The 26,325-nt window shown below is 42.1% G+C and overlaps 1 protein-coding gene across 2 annotated transcripts in view; it reads right to left on the bottom strand.

Moving 5' to 3' along the window:
* Positions 1 to 26,123, bottom strand: part of BICDL1 (BICD family like cargo adaptor 1) — a gene marked incomplete at both ends in the record, with an annotated part of 65,090 nt that extends 38,967 nt beyond the window's left edge. For both annotated transcript variants that reach the window (XM_084253332.1, XM_084253333.1), the window contains 2 exons: positions 19,435 to 19,650; positions 25,698 to 26,123. In XM_084253332.1, the coding sequence (XP_084109458.1) occupies positions 19,435 to 19,650; positions 25,698 to 26,123 (642 nt within the window). The remainder of the gene's footprint in view (positions 1 to 19,434; positions 19,651 to 25,697) is intronic.
* Positions 26,124 to 26,325: the final 202 nt, after the last annotated feature.

Here is a 26,325-nt window from a genome sequence, read left to right as displayed (position 1 = left end):
AAAACAGCATTTTTGGTGTCCTGTTTTACAGAAATCTAGTAACACTGTGACCCTACTACATCTTGAATGATCAAAAAATTCTTCTGAAAATTCATTTATGATGTTGTTATAAACTGATGTGTCTCCCCAAAATCCATATGTTGATAGCCTAATGCCAAATGTCACGGAATTAGGATGGAGTCTCAGGAACATAATTAGCTCATGAGGGTGGGGCCCTTATGTATGGGATTAGTGCCCTGTAAGAAGACAGCTTCATCTCTTGTCTTCATCTCTCTTGTCTCTCGGTCCCCACAACATGAAGACACCAGAAGACAATCATCTACAGAACAGGAAGCAGGCCCTGCTGGAAGCTGGCCAGACCAGCAGACTCCTCTGCTCTCCAGTGGGTTAAATCACACTTTCTCCCAGTGATTTGAACCTTCTGGGTTTGTCCTTTATGGGAACTTTCATTCAGCTATAAGGGACCATACAGAAAACCATAGGTGATGCTGTTTACCTCACACTGTATGTCCACGAGGAGCACATAAGGCTGGTTGCCCTACTATTCATGATGCCAAGATAGATTTGTAGCTTAAGATAACCCCTCCATTGTAGAGTTGTGCATTCCCCTTTGAAATCACCACTATGTGGGGTGATTATTCAGCTCTCCATCTACCTTTGACCTAATGATGATTATTACCCAAATCAACGATTTTATTAAAATGATTTTCTAATTATATCATTACTTCCACAGATGTGAGTTGGCATTCTTAGGTAAAGAAGAGCAAGCTCTCATCATGTAGGGTTATCTAACTACTTTAAATAGTTGCTCCTGTAAATACACTCAATTATTTCTTTTCATCAATGGAGTAAGGAGTTGATATTAGAGCAATTTTTAATACTGATATTTGTGTCAGGGGGAAGCATTCTTGTTTCTGAATATTACTATAGATTCATGGACTTATATCTTCATGAATATAAACCAACGATAGCCATAATTCTCCCTAGTGCCCAACTGTCCCAGCTTTAGCGGGAATCCTCTCAAACTGACTTCTGTGTCCTTTGACACAACTCCATTAGTTTGTTTTAAATTGGAGTATAATTATTCCATTACATTTTGAAAGCTTTCTTGCTTCTGGCACAAGCCGATGTTTCAGGTTCACCCAGTCAAGTTCCTGCTCCAGACTTTGCATTAGTTATTTCTCCAAGGAGCCTTGATTCCCTTTACGGGGTGTAGAGCAAGTGAATTCATCAGGCTTTTTACGCCACTTGCCTCTGTGGTTATCACAAATGGCCTTGATTGTGTTAACGCAGAAGGAACTTGGGAGTGTGGGTGTGGGGCATGCATGCCTTGCTGCGGACACCTGGAACACGGGAGCAGGCATGTGTAAATGCAGACCTGAGCTTGGAGGCCAGGGATAGAAGGGCAGCACCACTCAGAGTGGACCAAGGCTGCAAGAGGACAAGCAGGGTGATTGCAGAGGCGAGGCCACGAGACAATGCGTGTGAGAGAGAACAAGAACACACCAGAGAGAGAGCATAAAGACTCACTGTGGATGGGAGGCTTGCCAGCCTCCTGGCCCCTCGGTCTCCCTGCCCGCCCTCAGCCTGGTTGCCCCACCACACTGGGGAACGATACTTACAAAGTATAATCTGGGTACTAGGGGGTACTAGCAATCACTAGCATTTATTTCATTGCTTCAAGGTCCTTTGAGGACAGAGCTAGGGGAAAAAAAACCAAGAGACTGCACTTCTCTTATGTGTCCTGATTTTGTCTTGTCTATTCATCCTAACCTGTTCTGACCTCTCTCTCATTCCTTGCCTGGCTGCTCTCCACAGCTGTCGGGCATACCCATTCTCCTCCTTAACTAAAACAACCGAAGCAACTCTTCACTGAAACAACTCTTGCTAAGTACTAATTGCAACTATATTTGTCCCTGGATTGTATGACATTGAGTGACTTTGACCACAAATCTCATTAAACAAGAATAGATACCCATTAAAATGGGCGGCAACACTTACTGAGCAGTGACGTTGTAATACCATAGCTCTGTTAATTATTTACCTATGAGATCAACCAGCCAGACTTTTTTGAAAAAGAAAACTTGGTTTTCTTTCTTTTTTAAAGATTTATTTATTTATTTATACAAGCACTGGGTACAGTCAGAAGTGCGCGAGGGTGAGAGAATTCACCAGAGCCAGAGCGGAGAGCAGAGCAGGCAGACTGACGAAGTACACTGCTGAGGGGAGCAACGGGAGGCAGGAGAGGTCTGCGCACCATGTGGGACCCTCACCCGGCGCCAGGGATCGAACCGGCGCTGCAGAGGCTGCAGGCAGCTTCGCAGCCCAGCGCTCAACCACTGCACCACCAGGGGAGGCCCGAAAACTTGGTTTTCTACACTATCATCATCTTTTATAACCTTTTGAGCATAGGGCACTATGAGTGGTGCTGGATCCACGATCTGTGCTGGATCCAAACCAGTCTAAGACTGTCTCAGACTTCACAGTGCCAGCTGGTGACCCTCAGAATGGGTGGCAATGCAAGGACAGTTGCCATCATGCACTAAGCCAGGAACTATGCTAAATACTTTTTAGCATCAACAATCCTAACAACTCTGCAAGGTATAGAATTCTGTTTGTTTTTAATAATCCCCATTTTTTCCAGATGAGGAAAATGTGTAAACGCAAACTCTCTGAACTATAACCAACACGGCTTATAATCAACAGAGGCAAAATAAACCAATTCACCTAGAGTCAAAACCTGAATGCATTTCATTGTGCTACACTGTCACGTAGAAGTAGTCATGGATTAAATACAGTAGCCCCCCGCCCCCCCACCCCTGCCCATTCACAGTTTTGCTTTGGTTTTAGTTACCAGAGGTCAAATTGGGTCTGAAAATGTTATATGTACAATAAAGATGTTTTGAGAGAGAGAGACCCATTCACAGAACTTTCATTTAGGTATATTGTTATAACTGTTCTATTTTATTATTGTTGTTAATCTCTTACCCTGCTTAATTTAGAAATTAAACCTTACCATATACGTGTAAGTACAGGAAAAACATCATCTACGCAGGGTTCAGCCTATGCGCAGTTTCTGGAGCCCGCTGGGGGTCTTAGAACACATCCCCCATGGACAAGGGGGGGACTACTATATGTCCTGACTTCAGCAAGGCTTTTCCTTCATCCCATATAACCTCCTTCCAGACCCTGACCATGCTACCCAGGTGGGAGAAATGCTTGCCTGCGAGGCGGTTTAGGGGCTTGGTGTTCTACCAGGTACCCCAGAGATTCCATGTTGTTCACTCTCTTTACTGATGGAGGAATTAAGATACTTGTAACAGGGCCTCCCTGGTGGTGAAAGGGGTTAAGACGCAACCTATGAAACAGTCCACAGCCTCTGCAGCACGAATTCGATCCCTGACCAGACAGGGAGCAACCCACACGGCATACGAGACTTCTCCTATCTCGCCCGCTGCTCCCTTCAGCAGTGTATTTCGGTCAGTCGGCCTGTTCTGTTTCTCACTCTGTTTCTGGTGAATCCTCTTACCCCTGCATCTCTGGCCAAAGCTGTGGGGAGATAGTGGGAAATGAGGCAGGTCCTGTGGTAAAGGGCTCGGATGCTGTGCCAAGAAGTCTCCACTTGATTCAGCAGGTGGAGGAGTCCCCTGGAGACAATGAGTTTTTCAGAACTTCATTGGAGGAAGGTGATCTGACACTAGGAAAAAGTGGGGTGGCAGAGCATAAAGGGAAGAAGCCAGGCGGGGGATTACCGGCCTAAAGTTCAAAGTGTCACAAGGTATGTGGGGGAGAGTGGAAAAAGGAGGGGGCAGACTGAGTCTTTGGTGCTGGGAGGAAGGGAGATTCACCTTGAATTACAATTCCACGCTTGAGGATTTGTCACTTTCCCTGACTCTCACAGGATTTGTCTGTCTCTCCCACTGACAGTTAAAGCCCATAGCTCAGCCTCTGGCAGTCTGTTTCAAAAGACACATTTTTGTTCACTTTGTTTTTCTCCCCAAACAAAAGGATTCCATTTAGTAAGTAAATAGGTTTCCTTTACTTTTGGGAAGTACCGTCACATGCAAAGGATAACTTTTTAATTCAGATTCTGCCAGGTTTTAAACAGGATGCTAATTCTGAAAGACTGCTATGCTATGTTCAATTGCAATTTGGTTTTTGAGGAATATGTCAAATATTGAAGTAGACTGGAAGGCTCTGGGTTGATGTGAAAGAAAAGCTGGTATGCTCTTTGCAGGGCTGTTATATGCTGAAGTTCCTCTTTAATAACTGCCTGTCTGCAAGTGCTTTAAGTAAACAGAATGCATAGAGTAAAACTCTCTAAGTACACAGAACCACAGAACTGTTTTTATTGAAATGATTTTAAACTCTGTTTATAACAGACCTTTTATATCACACTTGCATAAACCACAGTTTTATTTGCTCTGCGACCTTAGATGAGTCACATCCTCTCAGGGCCTGAGAGGCTGTTTCTCAACTGTGAGATCAAAGAGTAGGGCCAGGTAAGAGGTAAGTGACATGGGTTAAGCTCCATTTCGACAATTGTACAATGAAGGGGTCCTCACCATCTTAAAACATCCTAGAAATATAAAGTCAAAGTAGTAATTACCTATTCCCGAAGTCCCTAAGCACAAATCCATAAGCCTTTTCTGGCTCACTGCCTAGGGGTGGTGCTATACTACACACCGCACCGGTGGGGATAAATGTCTTGAAAATACAGTTTCCTGCCTCCATGTTGTCTGAAATCTCGCAGGAAAACAAACATTGCCATATGTGACATCGAATGGCTATAAAATTTAGACCACAGGTTTTACCATGTGGATGATCTGAGTCTGACAAAGAGCATCCCCCAATGTCCCTAAACTTTGAGGACAATATTGAAGCTCATGCTGCAGTTCATGAACAGTGACGGGGTGCGGCTGTGTGAGGAGTCACAGTGCCGGTTTCCCATTCACAGCTCATGATCTGTTAGTTTTATTTCTATAGAATAATGATGGCCTAGAGACCAATGGACTACCCCGTGAAGTATGTCCAGGATTCAGTCAATACCTCATCCCCTTAATTTATATAATATTAGAAAACATGGAATTGGTAACCTTAGGTCCTCTCATCTGCTAAAACATAACTGACATCACAGTTACGTCCTGCCTGGGCTCTGAGCCTGGCAGGAACAGTGTCATAAGAGGAGACATAACTGGTACCCATAGCAACATCAGCCGACTGGGACAATGTCAGAAGCTGTATCTTAGCAACCAATGACGAGAGGTGTGTAGTGGGAATTCTTCCAGTTCCGCAATGACAAACACGCAGCACTGAATGCGATGAATACTACCAGCGCAATGTGGAAAATCTGACTTATCTGTAGCATTGGGACTGTCAGTCTCGCAAAATCTTAGTACTATGCTGCATAATTTTAAACAGGAAGAATACACAAACACCTCCTCACTGCCCACCTCATCAGTTACATGCATGGCTGGAATGGAAAACATTTCTGTGGTAGAACCAGTCACCACAACCTCTCTCTATTTCTGAATTTTGGTGAGGGGAGAGTCCTGTCTGGTCCAGACAGCAGTGAGTATGTAAGTGTTGCCCATAAAGAATGCAGCATTACAAAGCTACCAGACTCACAGTATGCCATGTACGGTGGCAATGTCCCCTTCTAAGAATTTTCTTTTTTAAAGAGATCACATGTACATGTGGGCATTTAAAGGGAGCAAGACTGACCAGATTCAGATCCCTGATTTTACTAATACAGAAAGTGAGCCCCAAAGCGAGGATGTATTTCAGGTTAGAAAGTGACAGAGCATGGAGCAGAACTGAAGTCTTCTGTTTCCCAGACCAATTCTTTCCATTAATATATGATTCTGTAATCTATTAGTTTTATCTCCATAGAATATTAATGGACTAGAGGTCCTACCTGATGAAGTATGTCTAGAATTCAGCTAATACCTCATTTCCTTAATTTATATAATATTAGAAAACATGGAATTGGAGTTCCGTTAATATGATATACCATATACACATTACATGTCTATAATATGTGGTGTTTCTACTAATATAGAGGCACTCCTACCCCACCCCCTGTTTAAACAGGCACACTGTTTGGACTTTATGGGAATGAGAGATAAACTTCTATTATGGAAAGCCATTGAGATCTCAGGATCTGTCTGTTCTGACGGTGTTGTCTTACCTAACAGAATCATGAATGGCTCTGTCCTACCACAAAGCAATCTGAAAAACATACCCAAATGGGGTGGGGGGAGGGTAGGGGTGATCAAGTTACAGCTTCAAAGGATTTTACCCCAAACGTGATTACTGGTGATACTACCTGAGCACAGAAAGACCAAGAGTTTCTGTATTTGGAACAGAAAGATCTATGAACACAAAAGAAGGTGTTGCCGTTACAACCGGGCCCGCCTTTCTAGTTAGAACAGGCAGAATCTCAGTAACCAGCCACTCCACTCCTTCAGAAAACCCCAGCTCAATGAAGGAAAGGCCAGACTCTTTCCCTGACATCATCATGGCTGATCCTGACCAGTGGTTCACCACCCCGTATCTCCACACCCACATTTCCCTGCTCTCTCATAAGTGAATGAGCCCTGTGACGGAGTTCTAACCAGGGAATGAGTGAAGTGTGTTCACCATTTCCAGGCAGGGCCACAGAAACCTGCTGCTGCGAAAGCCACCTGAATCTACCAATACAAACACCATGTGAAGCAATTACCACCCTAATGTGTTTAACTTACTAATTAGCAAGAGCATCAATCTGGGAAAACTCAGAAATGCTGTCTTTTTTTTTTAAAAAGATTTATTTATTTATTTATTTATTTATTTATTTATTTATTTATTTATTTATTTATATAAGCACTGGGTACAGTCAGAAGCGCGGGAGGGTGAGGGAATTCACCAGAGCGGGGAGCAGAGCAGGCAGAAGGACCGAAGTACACTGCTGAGGGGAGCAGCGGGCAGCAGGAGAGGTCTGCGCATCATGTGGGACCCTCCTCCGGTGGCCGGGGAGCAGCTAGGGATCGAACCAGCGCCGCAGAGGCTTCGGGCAGCTTCGCAACCCAGCGCTCAACCGCTGCGCCACCGGGGAGGCCCAGAAATGCTGTCTTTATAGAAGAGACCTCCGATATTAAAAATCCCCCCCCCCTTTTTTTTGGTTCTAGCTGAAGTGATTCTCTCACTAGATCATTTTCAATCCTTCCTTGACAGATCAGACAGAAACTGCTACAGATTGATCCCAACCCTTTGGATTCTTTTATCCAGTGACCCTGAAGTGGAGGGGATCCAATACAGTAACACCTGGTAGATCTATCAACTTGAAAATAAGCCAATGAGATGGAAATTCGTATTTCTTTTTCTGATTGACCACCTATCTTTGAAAATGTACAAAAAACAACCTTCAAACCAGTGGAGAACCTGCAGCCAGCACGAGGCCTTCAAATGTCACAGAACTTCTCAGCCTACATTTCCTCATCTGTCGAAGTGTCACGACCACCACTTCCTTCACAGGGTGTGGTGAGATAGGAGGACTTCTGTGGGTGAACATGCTTCAGAAATTTTAATTACTATATTTGGTTGGGAAATAATGTCCTAACTTCTTTTTTAAGGAAGGGGTAACTGAAAATTGCCTTATCTTTTCTCCAACAAGAACTGCTGACATTAAAAAGAAACCAAGAGGGCCTCCCTGGTGGCGCAGGCAGTTAAGCGCAGTGCTGTGAAGCTGTCCGCAGCCTCTGTAGTGCCGGTTCGGTCCCCGCTGGCCTCAGAGCAACCCACATGGCGAACAGACCTCTCCTGTCATGCCCGTCGCTCCCCTCAGCAGTATATTCCGTCAATCTGCCTGTCTGTTCCCTGCTCTATCTCTAGTGAATCCTCTCACCCTCCCGCGTATCTGGCCTGTACCTGGTTCTTGTATAAATAATAAAAAAAAAAAATCTAAAAAAAATCCCAAAACCCAAAAAAACCAAGAAATAGAGCAACACTCCAAAAGGGACAAAAGCCCACTAGGCCCTGAGCAGTTTCTAGTGTCCTAGAAACAAGGATGGTTACGTGTCACCCACCAGTGGCAGAGCAACTGAGATGCTCATGGCCACAATTTTAAAGCCTTTAACCCTAAGAAAGGAAGTGGGGTGAAATCTGCCTTAAGAAGTGCGCAGATACAGAGCTGCAAATGCAAAATGAGCCGTTTTAAGAATAGGATCTGCTTACTCTTCGGAGAAATTTAAGTCTTTTCAGGAAGGACTGGATTCAGCCAGCACGTATCCTATGTTCTTTGTGTCTGAATAAGACATCAGACACAGGAACACGGCTCCACACAGGCAGGAAACAGACAAAGCACCTGTTTGCATCAACTGCCTCCCACACGTGTCACCTCCCAGACACCAGTTCAGAAGAGTGGCTCTTCTAGCTGAGAGTGAAGGGGGATCTGAGGGCAGAAGTGGGGTGGGTAAGCACTTACCTGCATACAGCTTCAGTCACTGTGAATAAGCAAATTCCTTGATGACAACATAACAAAAGGTACTAGAAGAGTCTCAGTCACTGAGACCTGGCAGATGGCTATGGGAAATGGAACTCAATAATTTACCTCGATACAAAAAAATTCTCATCATGTTATATGAAATTAACACGGAGGTTGAAAGGGTGCTTCAAACTTAATAGTCCAAGATGAATTATTTTATTTTGGATTGCAACCTACCCCTCTATCGTGCCTCTTCTCGTCAATCTTTCAAGTAAATGATGAGACTATTCCCCCAGTAGCTCAAGACAAAAATCCAGGTCATTTTTTTATTACTCTTTCTTCACTCTTTTTCTCCCATCCATCCACTCCACTAATAAGTCTTTTTGGCTCTACCTTCAAAACACACACATAATCTAAACCTTCTCACCACCTCCATGATCACAGCTACTGTCAACTCTCCCCAGGGAGAGCTGTTTCCTCGCTGATGTCCATACTCCACCCCTAGGCTCTCTAGGCCATTCTTCCACAGTAGCTACAGCAATCATTCAAAGGCACTTATCAATCAGGTCATGACGCTCCCCTGCCAAAAACACATCACTGGCTTCCCACCATGGTGAAGAAAATCCAGCTCCAGATTGCAGCTGGCAAGGCTGCCAACTGCCTCTTAAAACCCGATATACTGTAGTGTCCCCAGTCTCTGGGCCCAGTCACATCGGTCTTCTTTTCTTTCATTCTTAGACTCTTAACCACTGTTCTCTTTGCCTGGGACATTCTTTTCCATTCCTTTTTATCTATCAGATGCCTGCTCAAACTTCAGCTACCATTTTCTCCCCCTTACCTGGCTTGATTTAATTCACAGAACTTCCCACCACCTGATTTGTCAGATTTCCTTATTTCTTTCTTGCTAAGAGTGCGAAGAACCACGAGCAGAGGTACGCACCACAGTGGTGCTTGTCACACTGAGGTCATGAGCATGTTCTGCAGGAGATGGTCACAGACATGGGCCACCCACATCCCCTGCCCGGAACACCATCACTACCGTTCAATATGAAAAACTCAAAGACATAGTAAGTGAAAAATACTAACAAAACTACTTTGTTTAATGGAATATTACTTAGCAATCAAAAAAGATAAACTCATGCCATTCACAGCAACATGGATGGAGCTGGAAGGGATCATGCTCAGTGAAATAAGCCAGAAAGAAGAAAATATCGGATGGTTTCACTTATAGGAGGAATGTAGAGGAAACAAATAAGGAAGCAGGGTGGGGGAAGTAATCATAGCAAATTAAAAATCAAAATCAACAGGCAACTATAAATCAGACACATTCTGTAGGGAAGGAGGAGGGAGAAGGATCAAAACAGGGGTGGGAAGTGCACAGGGGACTCTTGTGCTGGGACACAGGTGATTTGGTGGTGGGAATTTCACAGGACTACTCCTGAGAGGAGAAAGCATACACTGTACAAAAATGAAGACTGATATAAGAAGACTGATATAAGAAGCATACACCGTACAAGAAATGAAGACTTTATGTATAAAAAATATACATAAAGAAAAAAACAAAATTACTTTGTTTAAAAAGAAAAAAAGCACAAATAAATAGAAAAATCACATACTTGTATGTGTATTGCACATGGGGAACAAAATTCACCAAAGTGTCATTTGTACTTTCTTTGAGAGGGCACCAGGGGGATTTTCAGTGTTTATATCAAATGCTTTAATCTGTCTGAATTTTTTTTTAAAGATTTATTTATTTTTATACAAGCACTGGGTACAGTCAGAAGCACAGGAGGGTGAAAGAATTCTCCAGAGCCAGAGTGGGTAGCAGAACAGGGAGACTGATGAAGTACACTGCTGAGGGGAGCAGTGGGTGCGGCAGGAGAGGTTTGTGCGCCATGTGGGACCCTCGCCGGCGGCCAGGGATCGAACTGGCGCTGCAGAGGCTGCGGGCAGTTTCGCAGCCCAGCGCTCAATCGCTGCGCCACCGGGGAGGCCCTGTACTGTCTGAATTTTATTCAGACAATAAGCATCAGTTTTTTTTGCCATCTGAAAAAAAATGTATATTTTTTAAATTTAAAAATCTGCAAGTGGAGGTTTAGGGCAGAGGCAAACTTAGAATCCCTGAGTATATACTAAGGGTTTTCAGAGTAATGCTTAGTTCCTTAAGAAGCCACCCTATGCTCACAGGTGAAACCGAGTTTCACAGAAAGAACCCCCAGCTGGGCACCAGGCTTTCACAGACACAGACCCCAAGCTGTGTGGCTTCACCAGAAGCTCAAGTGCCCCCTTGTTCCTTTATTTCAACCTCTCCATCACCAGTCTTCAGTCTACTCCTCTAGGTCTCTGCTAACCTAAGTTCTTGTAGTTTAAAATGCAGGCTTTGGGGGACAGGTGTGAACCTGTCCTCCTAAAACACAGTGATGTAAACCAAAGCTACCACAATTGAACACAGTAAAATAATAAAACAAGATTCAGGTTTTAGTTCCTTAGATCTAACCTCTGTTGAATTCTTTCTCCTTATCTGTGATGCCACAGGAACTGCCTTCTTTGGCTTCACCCAGCCTTTGGGAACAGCCCTTTTTACATTGCCCCAAATATAGCGTCTCCTTTTGACACATCTACATAGTGAGACCCACAGTCATGGCACCTAGGCACATGATCACAGTCAGGCAGGGCAGGGTCAGAGAGGGCTCGTTAGAGACACGGGTAAGCGGCAATGAGGGGAAAAGGCTGACAGGCAGGGACCTGGGAATTTAAAAGCTAAAAGAATGTAGTGCAGGACTGAAACAAATAATGAGGAGGGAAATAATTCACAGGGCTCTTCCATCCAAGCTTGCACATGGAGTTTTGTTCAAAAGCAGCCAGAATTCAGCCTTACAAAGGAAAACCTCCACTGCCTCCTTCTCAGCCCACCATTTTGGGTTCTAAGAATTGATGACAGTTGGAGAGAAGGGAGTTCTTTCATCCAGAGTTTATGCTCCCAGAAAGGGGGAGAAGCCACAGTGATACCCAAACTAAATAACAGTCCACCCTTTCATGAGACAAAGGAAATGTTTTTGTACAAACCCAAATGCTCATTTATATCTTCACCAGCAAAGCCGCAGGGTTCCAGGACCCATCTCTAATGACCATAGACGGACCAGCCTACACACTCCTGGAGAAATAGCACAGAGCAGGATGACCTGCAGGCTTCAGATCAAGACCCAAAGTTCTGCCTATCTGCAGTAACCCTTCTCATTCCATGGGAGAAGGGATCTGTACGCAATTCTAGGAGCATCTATGAAGACAACGCTAGGTCTCCAGGCAACCAAGCCCCCATTACTTAAGAGTTCACCTGTCACAGCACCGACACCCATGGTTCCCTTGACCACTGGCCACCAAACAGCACATGTGCAGTCTGAAAAGACTCAAGAGAGCTCTCTCCAGAGGACAGGGAGGGGCGCTGCGTTCTGCAGGAAGCTACAGTTTCCAACATCTCTTTATCAGACACCTTAGTCATTGAACAAAAACAGCAATCAATAGGTTTTTATTTGATGCCGCCTTTGCTAGACACCATTGTACAACAATAAACAAGCGAGCTGTGGTCATACTCTGACAGAATTCACCAGAGACCACGGTTCCCTTGGTCCCTCTGTGGCTGGCTCCTCTCCCTGTAGGTCTTACTTCAAAAGATGTCTCCTCGGAGCAGTCTTCCCTATCAACCCTTTCTAAAGTCACTCTCTGGGCATTTCCACCAGATCACCCTTTATAGCACCTAGCACAATCGATAATTACCTGTGGATTTACTCAGTCATTTATATAGATCTTTCCACTAGCTTCACACAGCAGAGGTCTTAGGTTCCCATGGCATCTCTTGGGCTTGCCCAATATATTTTTGCTGAATGTTGAAGAAAATCTAGACAAATACTAAAGATTTCACTATTTCACTCAACAGAATGTCAGCATGTCATTAAAGGAGAGAAGTGGACATGGAACTTTTTCAAAGAGTAAAATTAAGGATTCGAAGTCTTTCTCCATCGGACATGGCAGCCTCTAGTCATGTGGCTGTGAGCATATATATCCTTGGTGTGGAAATATGTTATCAAATGTATAGAACCCCAAGGAAAGTGGTATCAGTGTAGACACTTCCCACAGAGAGCACTAAGGTGCAAGGCGTTGGATCTGTTGGCAACAAACACTCCAAAATGGTTCTTGACATGGGTTGAATTGTGTCCCCGTCCAAATCCAAACCCCAGTGCCTCAGAGTGTGACCTGATTTGGAGACAGTCTTTCCAGAGGAAAACAAATTAAAAAGAGGTCATTAGGGCAGGCCTGGAGTTGTTAAAAGGAGAGGAAATTTGGGAAGGGAAGACAAATGTGAAGAGACAAAGGGAGAGGACAAGCCAAGGAGGGAGACCTGGAACAGGTCATTCCCACCTAGGCCTGAAAAAGAACCAACTCTTGGCTCTCCCTGATGGTGCAAAGTAGTTAGGTCTCAGCACTATGAAGCTATCAGCAGCCACGTGGCATGAGTTCAATCCCCAACCAGGGAGTTGACCCACAGGGCGCAGCAGACCTCTCCTGTCTCACCCGCTGCTCCCCTCAGCAGTGTATTTCAGTAGATCCACCTGTTCTGCTCCCTACTCTGTCTCTGGTGAATCCTCTCACCCCCGCACCTCTGGCCTATACCCAGTTCTTGTATGCATAAATAAATAAATCTTGAAAATAAAAACTCTTATGACACCTTCATTTGGGAGCTCTAGCCTCCAAAACTGTGAGAAATTAACTTTCTGGTCAAGCCACTCAGTCTGTGGTACTATGTATAGCAGGTTTTCCAAAGGAAAAACCTCCTGTTGAAATTTTTAAGTTTTAAATTAATTTTTAGTCAAGAATAAATGTCAGAATTTTTTTTTTTTTTGCTTAAAGGTCTAGGTTGCATTAGAAATTTATGGGAAAACAAACAGTGCTGAGACAGTAGCCCACACAGAAAACGAAACTGGATTCCTGTTATATCACACTGAAAAATAAATTTTAGATAGATTAAAGATCTAAATGTTAAAAAAAGTCTAATTTTTGTAATTTGGGAAAATATCTTTAGAATTTGGAGGACAGGATTAAGCAAAACACAAAAGAACAAATCCTAAAAGAAATGATTAATAAATGCCTTCAGAGCACACACTTCTTTTTAGTATAAGACTATAAACAAACTGAAAATAGCATCAAGAATTTGTAAAAGAAACTCTTCCATACCAATAAGAAAATAGGTGAAACAGACAATTCACAACCAACATAAGCATAAAAGATGTTTAACTTCATTAGTAATTCATGAACTGGAAATTTAAAAAAAATTCCATTTCTCATACACGAGACTGTTAAGATTTTAAAAATCTGACAATAACCAAGTGTTGGTGAAGATGTGAAGAATTATACTCTCACAAACACTGCTGGTTAAGAATGTAAATTTATACAACCACTTTGGAGAGTAATTTGGCAATATCTCATTAAGTTGAAGACATGTTTACTCTGAGACCCAGTAATTCCATTCCTAGGTCTATCCCCAGGGTAATTCAAATACATGTGCACAAGAAGAAAAGGTACAACAGTATTCATTAAGGAAAGTCTGCAGTAACGAAAAACTGGAAACATAAATGCTTCACAAAAGAGTAGACAAATACATTGTACTATATTTTACCATGAAATATTAAACAAGTTAAACTGGAAGTCTACTTATTAATAAAACTAAATCACCCAACATGGAGCCAAAAAAAAAAAGGCTGAACTGCGGAATGCTATGTACATGATGCTGCCACTTATTAAATGTCTGAAACATGGAAAAATACATTACAAATCATCACTGGATGCATATATATATATATATATATATAATGGACATAAATACATGCACACATACACACAAATACGTGTGTGTAAGTATAAAAGCATGAATGGGAAAGTAGAAAATGAAGTAAGAACCTCAAATATATCAATAATGCTCTGTATCTCTTTAAAAAACCTGCATATGTAAAAACGTTAAGATTTTACAAAGCTGGATTTATAGTACTCTCTGTGGTTTTCTGTGTCCTTGAACTATCTCATGACTTTTAAAACAGAGCAACAATGCATACACAGTCAGACCTTAACTACAGCCCTGACCTCCAGTGAATCCAACAGGATGGGAACCAAGCTCAGTGTCCTGCTATCGCAGGGAGAGAGAGAGAGAAGGAGGGGGAAGGTGTGGCTAATCTATGATGTATAAAACTGCAAGGGAAAGTATAAGAAAATTTCCTAGTCAGTTTGTAAAAACTCTAGGGCTATGTATTTTGGGGACAGTCTTAGAAATTCCTAAGCAATTTTCTATCTCATTTTTATTTATTACTTTTTAAAGATTTATTTATGCATGTAAGAGCAAGGGTACAGGCCAGAGATGTGGGGGGGTGAGAGGATTCACCAGAGACAGAGTGGGGAACAGACAGGCAGACTGACTGAAATACACTGCTGAAGGGAGCAGCGGGCAAGTCAGGAGAGGTCTGCCTCGCCATGTGGGTTGCTCCCTGGCCAGCCAGGGATCGAACTCGTGCTACAGAGGCTGGGGATTGCTTCATAGTGTGGTGCTTAACCCCTTGCGCCACCAGGGAGGTCCTCTATCTCATTTTTAAAGAAAAAATTAGTTGGTTCTCCCCGTTCTTTGGTCAGCAGATACTCAAGTCTAATGTGTGAACAATGTTTTATTAACACAAAGTGAAGATGCCTTCTTTGAACTGTCACTGTAGTTTCTAATATTACTGAGACTCATTTTGAAAATACTATCTTATTTCTACTGCTTCTGAAGACTAAAAGGCTAAGTAGGAAACTTACTATTATTTTGAACAAAACTGGTTTGATCAAATTACTGCTTTGGCCTGCTGCTCTACACGCAGGCTGTAAGGACTCTGCAGTATCTAACTATACTGTTAATATTAGTGAATGATCATTTGAGGACTCTTTAATATTGATCAAAACTCTGATATCTTTGCTGCTGCTGGGGAGAAAATCATCTGGGGGACTCTGCTGTAATACCAGAGAAAAGGTCTATATCAGAAAGGTTCTCACACAACCTCACTTGTAGACTGATACGGAAATACTCTCCTGAAGCAACAAGCAAGGTCCACGTCACTCCTCTTTTCTTTCTGAAGGCAAACCCCTTTGTATTCTTTGCACTTTTTATAGAGTTAGGATAAGTGACTAATGTGTCCTATTAAACCCCACTGCCAACGCCATCGTGGTGTTACTTTTTAATTTAGAAAATGAATTACACTTTCTGCAAACATGTCGACCTGAGTTTCACAAAAATGAGACCCACAGAATCTTAGAAGCTAGAAGAGCAAATAAACTGGAATAAAGGGATGTCCAGACTGGATACAGCAGAGTCCAAGAGCATCTAGGTGCCATGGAACAAACTTGACTCAATTTCTAGGAGGGTCAATTTTATATAAATCTAATAGAAATGTAACTACTAAACAAGACAATTTTACATGGATGTAAAAGGGATGTACTGGGGACACTTCACATTCTTCTGCTATCAAGTTAGAGAACCAACATGTGACAAGATGTGAAAATTTCATTTACATGATGAAGACAGGATAATTATGCTGGCTGCATTATAACAGGATTTCCTATGGGGTCAGCATTTGTAACATGCTAGACATTGTGGTTAGAGCTTTACATACATGATCTTTAAATGCATTATCCCATCCAGTACTCAACACTAACAGGTAATAGCAACTCAACTGTTCCCATTACACAGAGGAGGAAACTAGTTTTAAAAAGGTGAAAGGATTTTTAAAAGAAAGGTAAAATAACATTCATCTGGCTAGTAAGTAGCAGAGTTGGTGTCTGATCCCAGGGCTGTCTGGCTCTACAGACTATGATTTTAATTGCTGCCTCAGAAATTTGAAATTAAGGCATAGGCATTCTTAATCAGTCTTGAATTGGAATATCCTTAATCAAGTCACGAATCTTTTTGTCCCTTAAGTTTTCTCAGCTACAGAATTAGAACAATATCTATCTCTTCCTTCATCATAATGAGGATCCAGAAGCTCTTGGGATACATCTGTTCACAGCATCTTATTTTAGAGCTGAGAAGAACCTGGGCCACCCGAAAACGTGTGCACGGATGTTTATAGCAGCCTTACTCACAAAGCCAAAGGGAGAAACAACTCAAATGTCCATCAGCTAGCGAATGTATAAACAAAACAACCATACAACAGACCATTCTCAGTCATAAAAATGAAGGAGGTACTGATAAATGCTACAACATGATGTATTCTGAAGACATGCTAAGGGGAAGGAAGAAGTCAGTCCTGAAAGGTCACACATACATAATGTTTCCATTTCTATGAAACATCCAGAATAGGCAAATCCATAAGAGATAGAGCAGTCTGGTAGTTAAGAGGGGTCAGAAGAGCGGTACAGGGCTTCCTATGGTATGTGAAATGCTCTGTATTACACAGTGCTGATGGTGGGACCACTCTGTGACTATATGAAAAAACCACTGAACTGTACACTTTAAAAAATGTAAATGGCAGCCTATGTAAATTATATTTCAATAAAGCTGTCATTTTAAAAAAGAAAAAGAATGTTGACAACCATGGAAACAAAGGAAATGGATTTTTAACTATCTTGGAGGAAAGCATCACAGAAATAGTGGGCTATTATTTTTCATCTTACACATGCCATGCTCATAAAACACATTATATACACTGCAAGAAAGGCCTGGCCTTCCACTATCTCTGCTGGTTGTGATCTTGTCCTAGGAGAATTTTAATTCACTTCAAAGTACTCCACTCCTCTACTTTCTGAGTACCCAGTTAATAAAATGATAATAAAATACAATCTAAACTGGCTGCTGAAACCCCAGGGGCTTGTCCTGCTTAAAAAGAGAAAGTAAAAAAAAGTCACAAAACTTAGCAAAGGCCTACATTCAAAGCCAGAGAGGATACCAAGGATCTAGATCTAGTGGAAATATCCTCCTGTATTTTTCAGGAAACAGCTTATCAGGATATTCTACAGAAAAATTAGGCAAAGGAACCTCAAATGTAAAGACAATGCTTTAATAAAAGTTTGTTTCATCAACACTGAAACAAATCTCGACCTTCATACACTGCCTTATCTCATTTTCATTCCAACAGTATTTGTGTGAGATACAAATTTTTTACCCCTATTTTATAACAAGGTCACCCAGTTAAGGAGAAGCCAAGTCAAAACTCAACACAGATCTAAATCTAAGTCCTGGGTTCTTTGGCTGTGACTTGTTAAGTTCTGTTCTGTCCTTTCGTTGCTCCTGGCCACCTATATTCACCAGCTCAGAGAGCCTAGCTGTCTGATACTTGCTTTGTTTTGTAACATAAAGCCCTCAAGAAATAATTTCCCCTTTAATTGCTCTGATTAGTTGTATTCATTTCATAAGTCTCTGTAAGAAACCCTCGCTCAGAATGAGTATTAAATAAATGTTTGTGAACAAATGAAATCAATCCGATCAGCCCTATTTGGTTTGCTTAGTCTTTTACGAATAACAAACAAAAAGACTCAAATACTTATAAAATCTTACAAAGATAATAATTTCCTCCCCAGCTTCTGGAAAGGTTTCAAAACCAAGTAAGAAATGCTGTTCCTGACACAGGCCTGTGAAATGACTTCTTGGGGAACTGCCCAACTCCTTCTTTCCAGAAAATCAAAGGGGATATGAGTCCCTGGGTGGGCATCCTGCAGGTAAGGTCTTTCGCTTTACCTATCAACTTAATTCTTAGCTTTCAGGGATATTCTGTTATCTCCTGCAACCAGCTACTTTCCAGGTTATCAGTCATCACTTCTTCTTCCTTTCTGTCTATCTCTCCTCCTCCCTCGTTTCCATCTTATTACACCCACTTCTCTAATGGTCAGATTTACTTCCTACTTCCTTGCCAGGCCTGAAAAGGCTTTCCCCAGCCTGAGTATCCATGAGAAGCAACCATGACACTAACTAGCAAGGTCACTTCATACAATGTCACTCACTGAATCAGCAGAAGCCCCAGGAATTTACCATGTGCCACTCCAGCTAAGCATTTCCCAGGGACCTGAGCATCAGCTCTGACCCCTCCCACAAGGGCAGGGCTCTCCTAAGAACATTAGTGCTTAGCAAGGAGACCAGAGTCAGGTTGTGTAAGTCTTCAAGTCTCTCGAAACTGAAGAGTTTACTAGTTTTATTTTCAACATGTAAGAAGGATTGGAGCACAATAGTAAATGCAGTCATTTTCAAAAGTAGGTGGGTTTAGAGACTGGGTATTAATAACATTCCCGCAGTTGTTAAAAAAGGTAGGCTCTATATTTGAATTAGATTTCCACCTCTTTCTCTGCAAAGATTTTACAGTCTTGACCTTGGTTAATTAATTAATATGTCCACAATACCACCCAAAAAAGGTACAAGAAAAGAATTTTTACTTAATGAGGATATAAATCAAATTTTAAACTCAGTTACACATACCTCCCTTCACAATTAAATAAAATGACAGAATGTATATTCATAAATGTAACACCAATGAAAATCATTTGCTCTAGAAAATTTCCCTAAGCTTTTTGGTTTAAAGATAGCACCATTTAATATTTGAACTAGGTAGGTGTGTTAACATAATATTACCAGTGACAGCTTTTCTCTAGGTAAAGGGATCATAGAGTTTCAGAACTATAAGGAATGTCAGAAATGATTAAGCACAACTCTTTCACTTAAAAAATGAGAAAACTCTCAAGTTAAGTGGTTGTCAAAGTCTCATATTGCTGGTTAATGACAGGCAAGGGCCTCACTCCTGACTCCCAGTTTGGCACAGCAGTAGTTCTTGTAGGTGGAAAATATTGAACTCGTTGCTATCAAAATCACATGCAACAAAAATCAGAACTAATCTTACCACGCATGACATCACACAGAAGCTCTGTTTCAACTCTGAGGATTTTAGATCACAAATTCGTAACTTGTGACTCACCCTGCTGAGCTGGTCCAATAACCTTTGGTTCTGTTCTGATAATTCTTGGACAGCCCGCGTCTTTTCTCGGTCTGCTTCCCGTAGATGAACCTGCTGTCTCTCCAGCTCGCCCTGAAGCTGTTTAACGTCGCTCTCCAGTTCTGACACGCGCCCTTCCCACTCCCCTTCTCGGTTCTCAAATCTTCTTCGTAGTTCGTGTTTCTCTTGCTCTAAGTGCTGGGTAAAAAATGAAGAGGATTTAGAGCCTCCCCAATGGTATAGCGGTTGAGCGCTGGGTTGTGAAACTGCCCGCGGCCTCTGCAGCGCTGGTTCAATTGCGCAGACCTCTCCTGCCACCCGCTGCTCCCCTCAGCAGTGTACTTCGTCAGTCTGCCTGCTCTGCTCTGCTCTCCCCTCTGGCTCTGGTGAATTCTCTCACCCTCCCTCGCTTCTGACTGTACCCAGTGCTTGTATAAATAAATAAATAAATCTTTAAAAAAAAAAAAAAGAAGAGTATTTAAAAACTATTAAAAATTGCAGGTTTTCACTTTTTTCTTTTCTCATCTTCTAACTTTTCCTATCTTCTAACTTTTCCTTTCCCAGTCAGTCAGCACAACAAAACACTTGCCAGTAGGAAAATGTTGCCCATTTCACAGTTACAAAAATATTCTCCTGTTTTAGAGAAGGGCATGCCTTAGTTTCACAAACACAATTCCATTCCTACATTCCTACTGAAAATACATAATGCTATTGTTCACTATTGAGCTGGGGGTTCTCGACTTAGGAACTTGTTTGAAATCTAGCAAGTAATCTAATTAATTGGTGAACTATACATTTAAAATGTACAACTTCAATGAGTCCTTAACAAGGTAGCTTTTAGAATCATCTTATTATGCCTGGCATGATCCTATACATTTAGAATCCAAAATTTTCAGAGATCCAGAAAGCTCCAAGGGCCTTCAGACTGACCAGCCTTTCTTACAAATGAGATAATAGAAAATAAAAGGTTAAATAACTATCTCAAGGTCAATACTAGTAAATGGCAGAATACACTAGGAAAGTTGTATCTAAGTCAACTGACTGCTTAGTGCTGTAGATCACAACTCAATATTTGTTGCCAGAGGCAAGTTCTGGTTCAAATCATGGCCTATTAGTCTGGCATATTTATTTCTAGTGAATTCACTCATTCTTGAGTGCCTTAAAAGGGCCAGTCACCTGCTGGGGATTAAGCGAAGAGCAAATAAGACAAGGTCTTGACTTTACGGAGCTTTCACTCTAGTAGAAGAGCAAATTGCTGATAAAATTAGTTAAGTTGTGTGTGACAAATGGTATGCAGAAGTACAGATGGCTTGAAGTAACAGTTCAATAGAAAAGGATTCTGTTGCGTTGAAGAAAATAAGAACATCTTTTTGTTTCTATGTGAAAAATACTGATGCATCTTTTCAGAGGCAAGTATGGGCTCCTACTTTAAAAGCACAGTATGTACAAAAATGCCAGGTCTGTATCTCAAGGAGTAGTTAAATAAAAGTTAAAGTAATGGTCTTCAGTTTCTGGTGCTGTCAGAAAAGTGCTGGTATAATTATTCAAAACACACCCACCTGGATCCTAATACCAAAGATTATGATTCAGTTGAGAACGGGATTAGAACTAGGCATGCATCTGTCAGTCTGTCTGTCTGTCTACCTACCTGCCTACCTTGGTCCTATGGGAAAATCTGATGCACTGAAAACTGAAGTCAAGCACTAAGGTTGTTTCAACATGCACACAGGAATCTTCTCCTTCAGAGTACTCAGTCACCTCTTCGCTCTGGGAATCTACACTCTTATTTTGTGCAAGTTCTTCACAATATTTTTTTGGAATGCTTCTATGGGAAAACCTTAGGGGCTATCTTAAGAGTCATACCAAAAAAATTAGTCCTATTACTTCACATTTGGGGTGTGTCAAAAAAAGAGACTGACTATTCCATTTGATCCTACCATCTTATTCCCCCAACTTTGTTCCGAATGACTTGTTTCTAAAAGTCAGATTTAACCCCAAGAGATGGAAATTTACCATGACAGAGCAGTCAAAAGAATGTGCCAACAGATAAAAACATCATCCAAAATTAAAAATCGGAGCACAATAGCAAAGGCAGATTTCATTAAAATAAATGTATGGCTTCCCAAGTTGACTACTTTAGGGGGATAACTCATTTGGAAATAGCCACCCTAGGACATTTGTTGAAAAAGTCACATTATATTTTATGCAGCCTCAGTCTGGAGCACATGGGAAAAGGAATCAAAAGGAGGGACTTGTCGTCAGCATGAGAATTGTTTTGCTCTTTTCCCCTCAAATTGCTAAACTTCAAAAAAAAAAAAAATGACAATGTTTTAGTCACTGCAGATACTTCAAAGATGGAATGCAGAAAACAAATGCTAATTGCAATTCTAAAATTGTGATATTTGGTTTTATTGAGTTTTTCCAAAATGAAAAAGATTGAGCAGAAGGCAACAGCAAGAACTCAGTAATCACAGTGTTGCTGAGAGGCCAGATAAATTAGGCTTGTGTTCTAAAAGAACAGAGAGACTTAAAAATATTCAGCAAACAGCTGTTAGTGAACAGTCCAACCAAGCAAATCAAATAATCCAATCCACTTTGGGGGAGGAGGCTGGGACAGGTGGTGCTGATTGGTCTAGTCTGTCCTCATATTTCTTTGGACATGTGACAAACTTCCAATTCAGGTCTCCCAGCCCTTTGTTAAAAATCAAGACTTTCCTATTAATGAACATAAATAATTTAGCCTTTGAATCAATTTTAGAAAAGAAAGGTTTCCCCTACAGTTATACTTGCAGATGAGTGCTGAATTAGCCAGTAAGCTCAGGCAGAATGTTAGAAGTGTGGTGTTTAGGCTCTGCCCTTGATATCCCTGTTTCTTAGGGCTTTGTGGTATTTTAAAAGTTAATATCAAAACTTTCAAGGTCATCAAATACAACAGAAGTCTAAGAAACTGTCATAGCAAAGAGGAGATTAAGGAGAAAGGAAAAAAAATGTAATATGGTATTCAGGATGGGCTGCTGACACTGAACATCAGGTAAAAGCTAAGAAAATCAAAATAAACTAAGGATTTTATTAATAATAATGTATCAATGTTGACTTTTCAATTATGGCAAGTGTACGATTCGAATATAAGATGTACTGAGGGCTGGATAGATGGAAATCATACCATCCAATTTTTCTGGGATTCTAAACCCTATTATAAAAAAAAGTTCATCTAAAACTCTGAACAAACAATACCATGAGGCTACTGGAAAACAGTTGCTACAGAAATGGATTTCTGCAAATAATCAAAAAAGCAACATCATTTCATTAGCTCAGGACATGGTTCTTGAAAAAGACAAAGAAAAAGAACTATTTTTTTAGTGGACACAGCACTGAATGCAAATAAGGAACCCTGGGTTGGCATCTCTGAATCTAGTGACTCCCATTACCAAATCATTTTCATTATACTTATTTGGCCCCCTTAAAAAATAGTTCTAGAATCATGAGAATCAGTCTAAGGAAGGGGAGAAGAAAATATAATTATCTCTGCAGTGAGAGATAATTAAGTCATCCTCAGATGAAATGCAAAAAGAGGGATCCTGTATGTAAAAAGCAATCTTTAAAAAAAATAAATATTTAACCTCTGAAGAAAAAGTGTGTAGATTGGAAGTTACTGTCTCAGTTCATATTCTGGAGGAAAAAACTAAGACACTCACTTAAAAGAGCTAATTTTAGATGCAAAACAAATTTCACAAAATGCTTTCAATACTTTAAGCATATGAAAATCTGAATTACGTTTTAAATGACAGGAACAAAATCTTGGGTAGCACATGGAACTGGAGAGGCAGTCAATATTAATCAATGAATTGGTAGAAAAGATCTTGAAAATGGCTTGTTAGTCATAAAGTTAGAAAGTTAGTAAGGGAGCAGGTGGGATTAAAATAAAGCCAGTCTCATTACTTAACAGTCAAACCACATTCTCTGAGTGCTTGACTCCAAACCTCCGACAGATTGTGGAAAAGTACAAATGCTTTTCAAAGGAAGTGCTGGTTTTCTACTATCAAATGTTTTATGGAAAATATAGCTGAGTAATTGTGGAAAAGTTTACAAGTATTATATCTAAGCAGACATTCTAAACTCTAGGCTGTTCAAAAAATACCATGGGGAAAATTCATCTGCAGGTATCAAAATAGTCCTTCGCTAATCAGATTTATCACTCTTAGTTTACACTACAAGCAACCAGTAGCAATACCTTTATAATATCTAGAAGCAGACATTAAAAAACTTTAAAATTTTTAATAATTACTTTCAAATATACATAGAAGAAATAGTATAACTGAATACCCCCCCTTTATTGGTCAACAAGGCCAATATTGATTTGACTTATGAAAAATAAACTTAAAAAGTTGTTCTTTAAATTGTGGTAAAATATATGTAACACAAAATTTACCATCTTAAGCAATTTTAAATGTACAATTCAGTGGTGTTAAGTATGTTCACACTAATGTGCAACCAATTTCCAGAAATTAAAAATAAACTTCTAACACTGGAGTTCACACACTGACCTGCAGAAGAGTGAAGATTTTTTTAAACTTTGAGCTTTAAATGATTGTATTACTGTCTAGCAAGTCCAAAGAAGAGTCAAAGGTAATGTATGATTTGACAGTAGACCATTTCTTGTTAGTGCAGAAATTTGAAATCTTTTTCCTTTGTTGAAGAAATGGATAAAGGTCCCACCTGGAATCCAGGATGTGTGTAACTGCACACTCAGGGTTACTCTGAAATCTACCACTAATCAAACTGACTGATATGATGTTTCTTTCAAGTCAGTTGTCTCTTTAATCAAGTCCTTCAGTGAAGGAATTTCAAATCACAAGTATAAATCTTTGCAGTAGTACTTTTACAGAGACTCATGTAACTGAATCCCTCTTTAAAAAATAGACACCCTTTTATTTCTAAGACCTCTACTTCAAGTGAAAATTAAACAAGCCAATTCATTGGGTTGCTTTTTTGGCAGTCGACCTATAGGTTTCACAAACCACTTTTCAGAGAGGTATCTCAGGAGTTCATCTACTGGCAGGCCTCGTTAACAGGCCAACTGAACTCCAGGGCACTCACTGGTTTCCCTTTTTCTCCCTGATTTACTTTCACTATATCATTAGACTACAGGCCCATTTAAATCTTATTATAGAAATGCTTCTGAATCTACATTCTGACTAGTCAACCAGTAGGAGTGATATGGAACCAGACTGGGTCAGTTTCAGACCCCATTCAGGGAGCTGGCCTAAGCTCTTATAACTAAGAACGAAAAGAGCTGATTGCAGCCAAACTGGGTAGCAACAGTAAATGCACAGGTGAAAAAGATAATCTCATTTTCACTGCCATAGATGCCCCCACTTTAAAGAAAATTCTCTTTAATTTTTAGAAATGCTGGCATTCTGCACCACCCTTTTCTAGTTAAGAGCAAGAAAACAGACATTGCTCTTGGAAGACTTTGGCCCAGAGAACGGGCAGAAATCTTTTAGATAATTTAAGGGTATTTCTAACAGTAATTAAAATAGTAAGGTTCTCACAGGTTGCATCTGGTCATCCAATTGCACATGTGAGGCCCAGAACACAGAAAAGTACTGTTTAAATACACATAAATACACACTCAGGTCCAAATTAAATCCACTACCAGCGGTCACATGCCTCAGGCGCTCCTGATTTCTGCAATGGAAACACATTTCCTAATCCCTGAGTATTTGAGGACTATATAAAGCTCCTTTAGGGGCACTTGTTTGCCACAACTCTGAGCTGCCAGGAAGTTAAGACAAGGGCATCTGGAGGCCTTAATGGGGAAACCGAAACGCTTCAGGTTAACACCCTGATTAGAAATTAACTACTCTCAAAACCTGCAGCATATTTTAAATGCTTCCCGAATTTCTCAGTTCACCTCAATGCTGTCTAAATTAGTCATACTGTAAGCTCTATTTTAGATGCGGTGTACAGTACATATATAGAACGGCTCAGCGGCTGGAGCTGGGCATGGACCCATTTGCTGTGAGCAGGCTGGGAAAGTCCGGCGGCTCAAGCCAGATCCAGGTCTGAGAATCCGAAACCCTCCGTCCGATGCGCTCCCCACCCCGTTGCAGGTGGTTTTCTGCGAAGTCAGGTGGGCAAGGAAGGGGCGGCGGGTGAGGGCGCCTGGATCACGAAGCCGCCGAGCCGGGCGGATCCCTCGGTTTCCCCCGGCTCCCCACCCACCCCAGGAGGAGCGTCCTCACCTCCAGCTTGTCTGTCATCTCCTTGTGCATCTGCTCGTACTGCCGGCTCATGTCCTGGTTCCTCTCGAGCAGCGCCTTGCCCAGCCGGGCCGCCAACACCAGGTCCTTCTCCTTCTGCCGGATCACCGACAGCAGCTCGAGCTCCTGGGCGGGCGGCGGCTGCAGCCCGGCGCCCTCGACCGGAGGCCCGGCGTCGGCCTGAGGATGCTCCCCGGGGTCGGACGGCCGCTCCCCGGCCGCCAGCAGCGCCAGCTCCTCCTCTAGCGCCAGTTCCAGCTCCCCGGGGCCCCCGGGGAAGGAGACGAGGGCGGCGGCTGGACTCCCCACTGCGTCCGCGGCCGCGGCGGGCAGCTCCATGCAGCAGGCGCTGTCCGGCTCGGCGGGTGCTGAAGCGCGGCCGGCCAAGCCCAGGCAGAAGGCGGACATGGCCCGCGCGCGCCGAGCCCGCAGCGGTGCGGCCCGGCCGGCGCGCGCCAGGCTGCGGGGGGGAGGGGCCCCGCCGCGCCGCCCCGCGCCCCGCGCCTCGCCTCGCGCCGCGGCCCGCGCCCCCCGGGTCCCCGCGAGCCGGGCGCGGCGCGCGCCGGCCCGCCCCTCCCCCGCGCGGCGGCACGCGCCCCCGCCCCGCCCC

The sequence above is a fragment of the Talpa europaea genome (genome assembly GCF_964194135.1).
Source record: "Talpa europaea genome assembly, chromosome: 14".
NCBI classification, from domain to species: Eukaryota; Metazoa; Chordata; class Mammalia; order Eulipotyphla; family Talpidae; genus Talpa; species Talpa europaea.
Note: the sequence above shows the minus strand (reverse complement) of the source record. Positions and strands in the feature narration are given on the sequence as shown.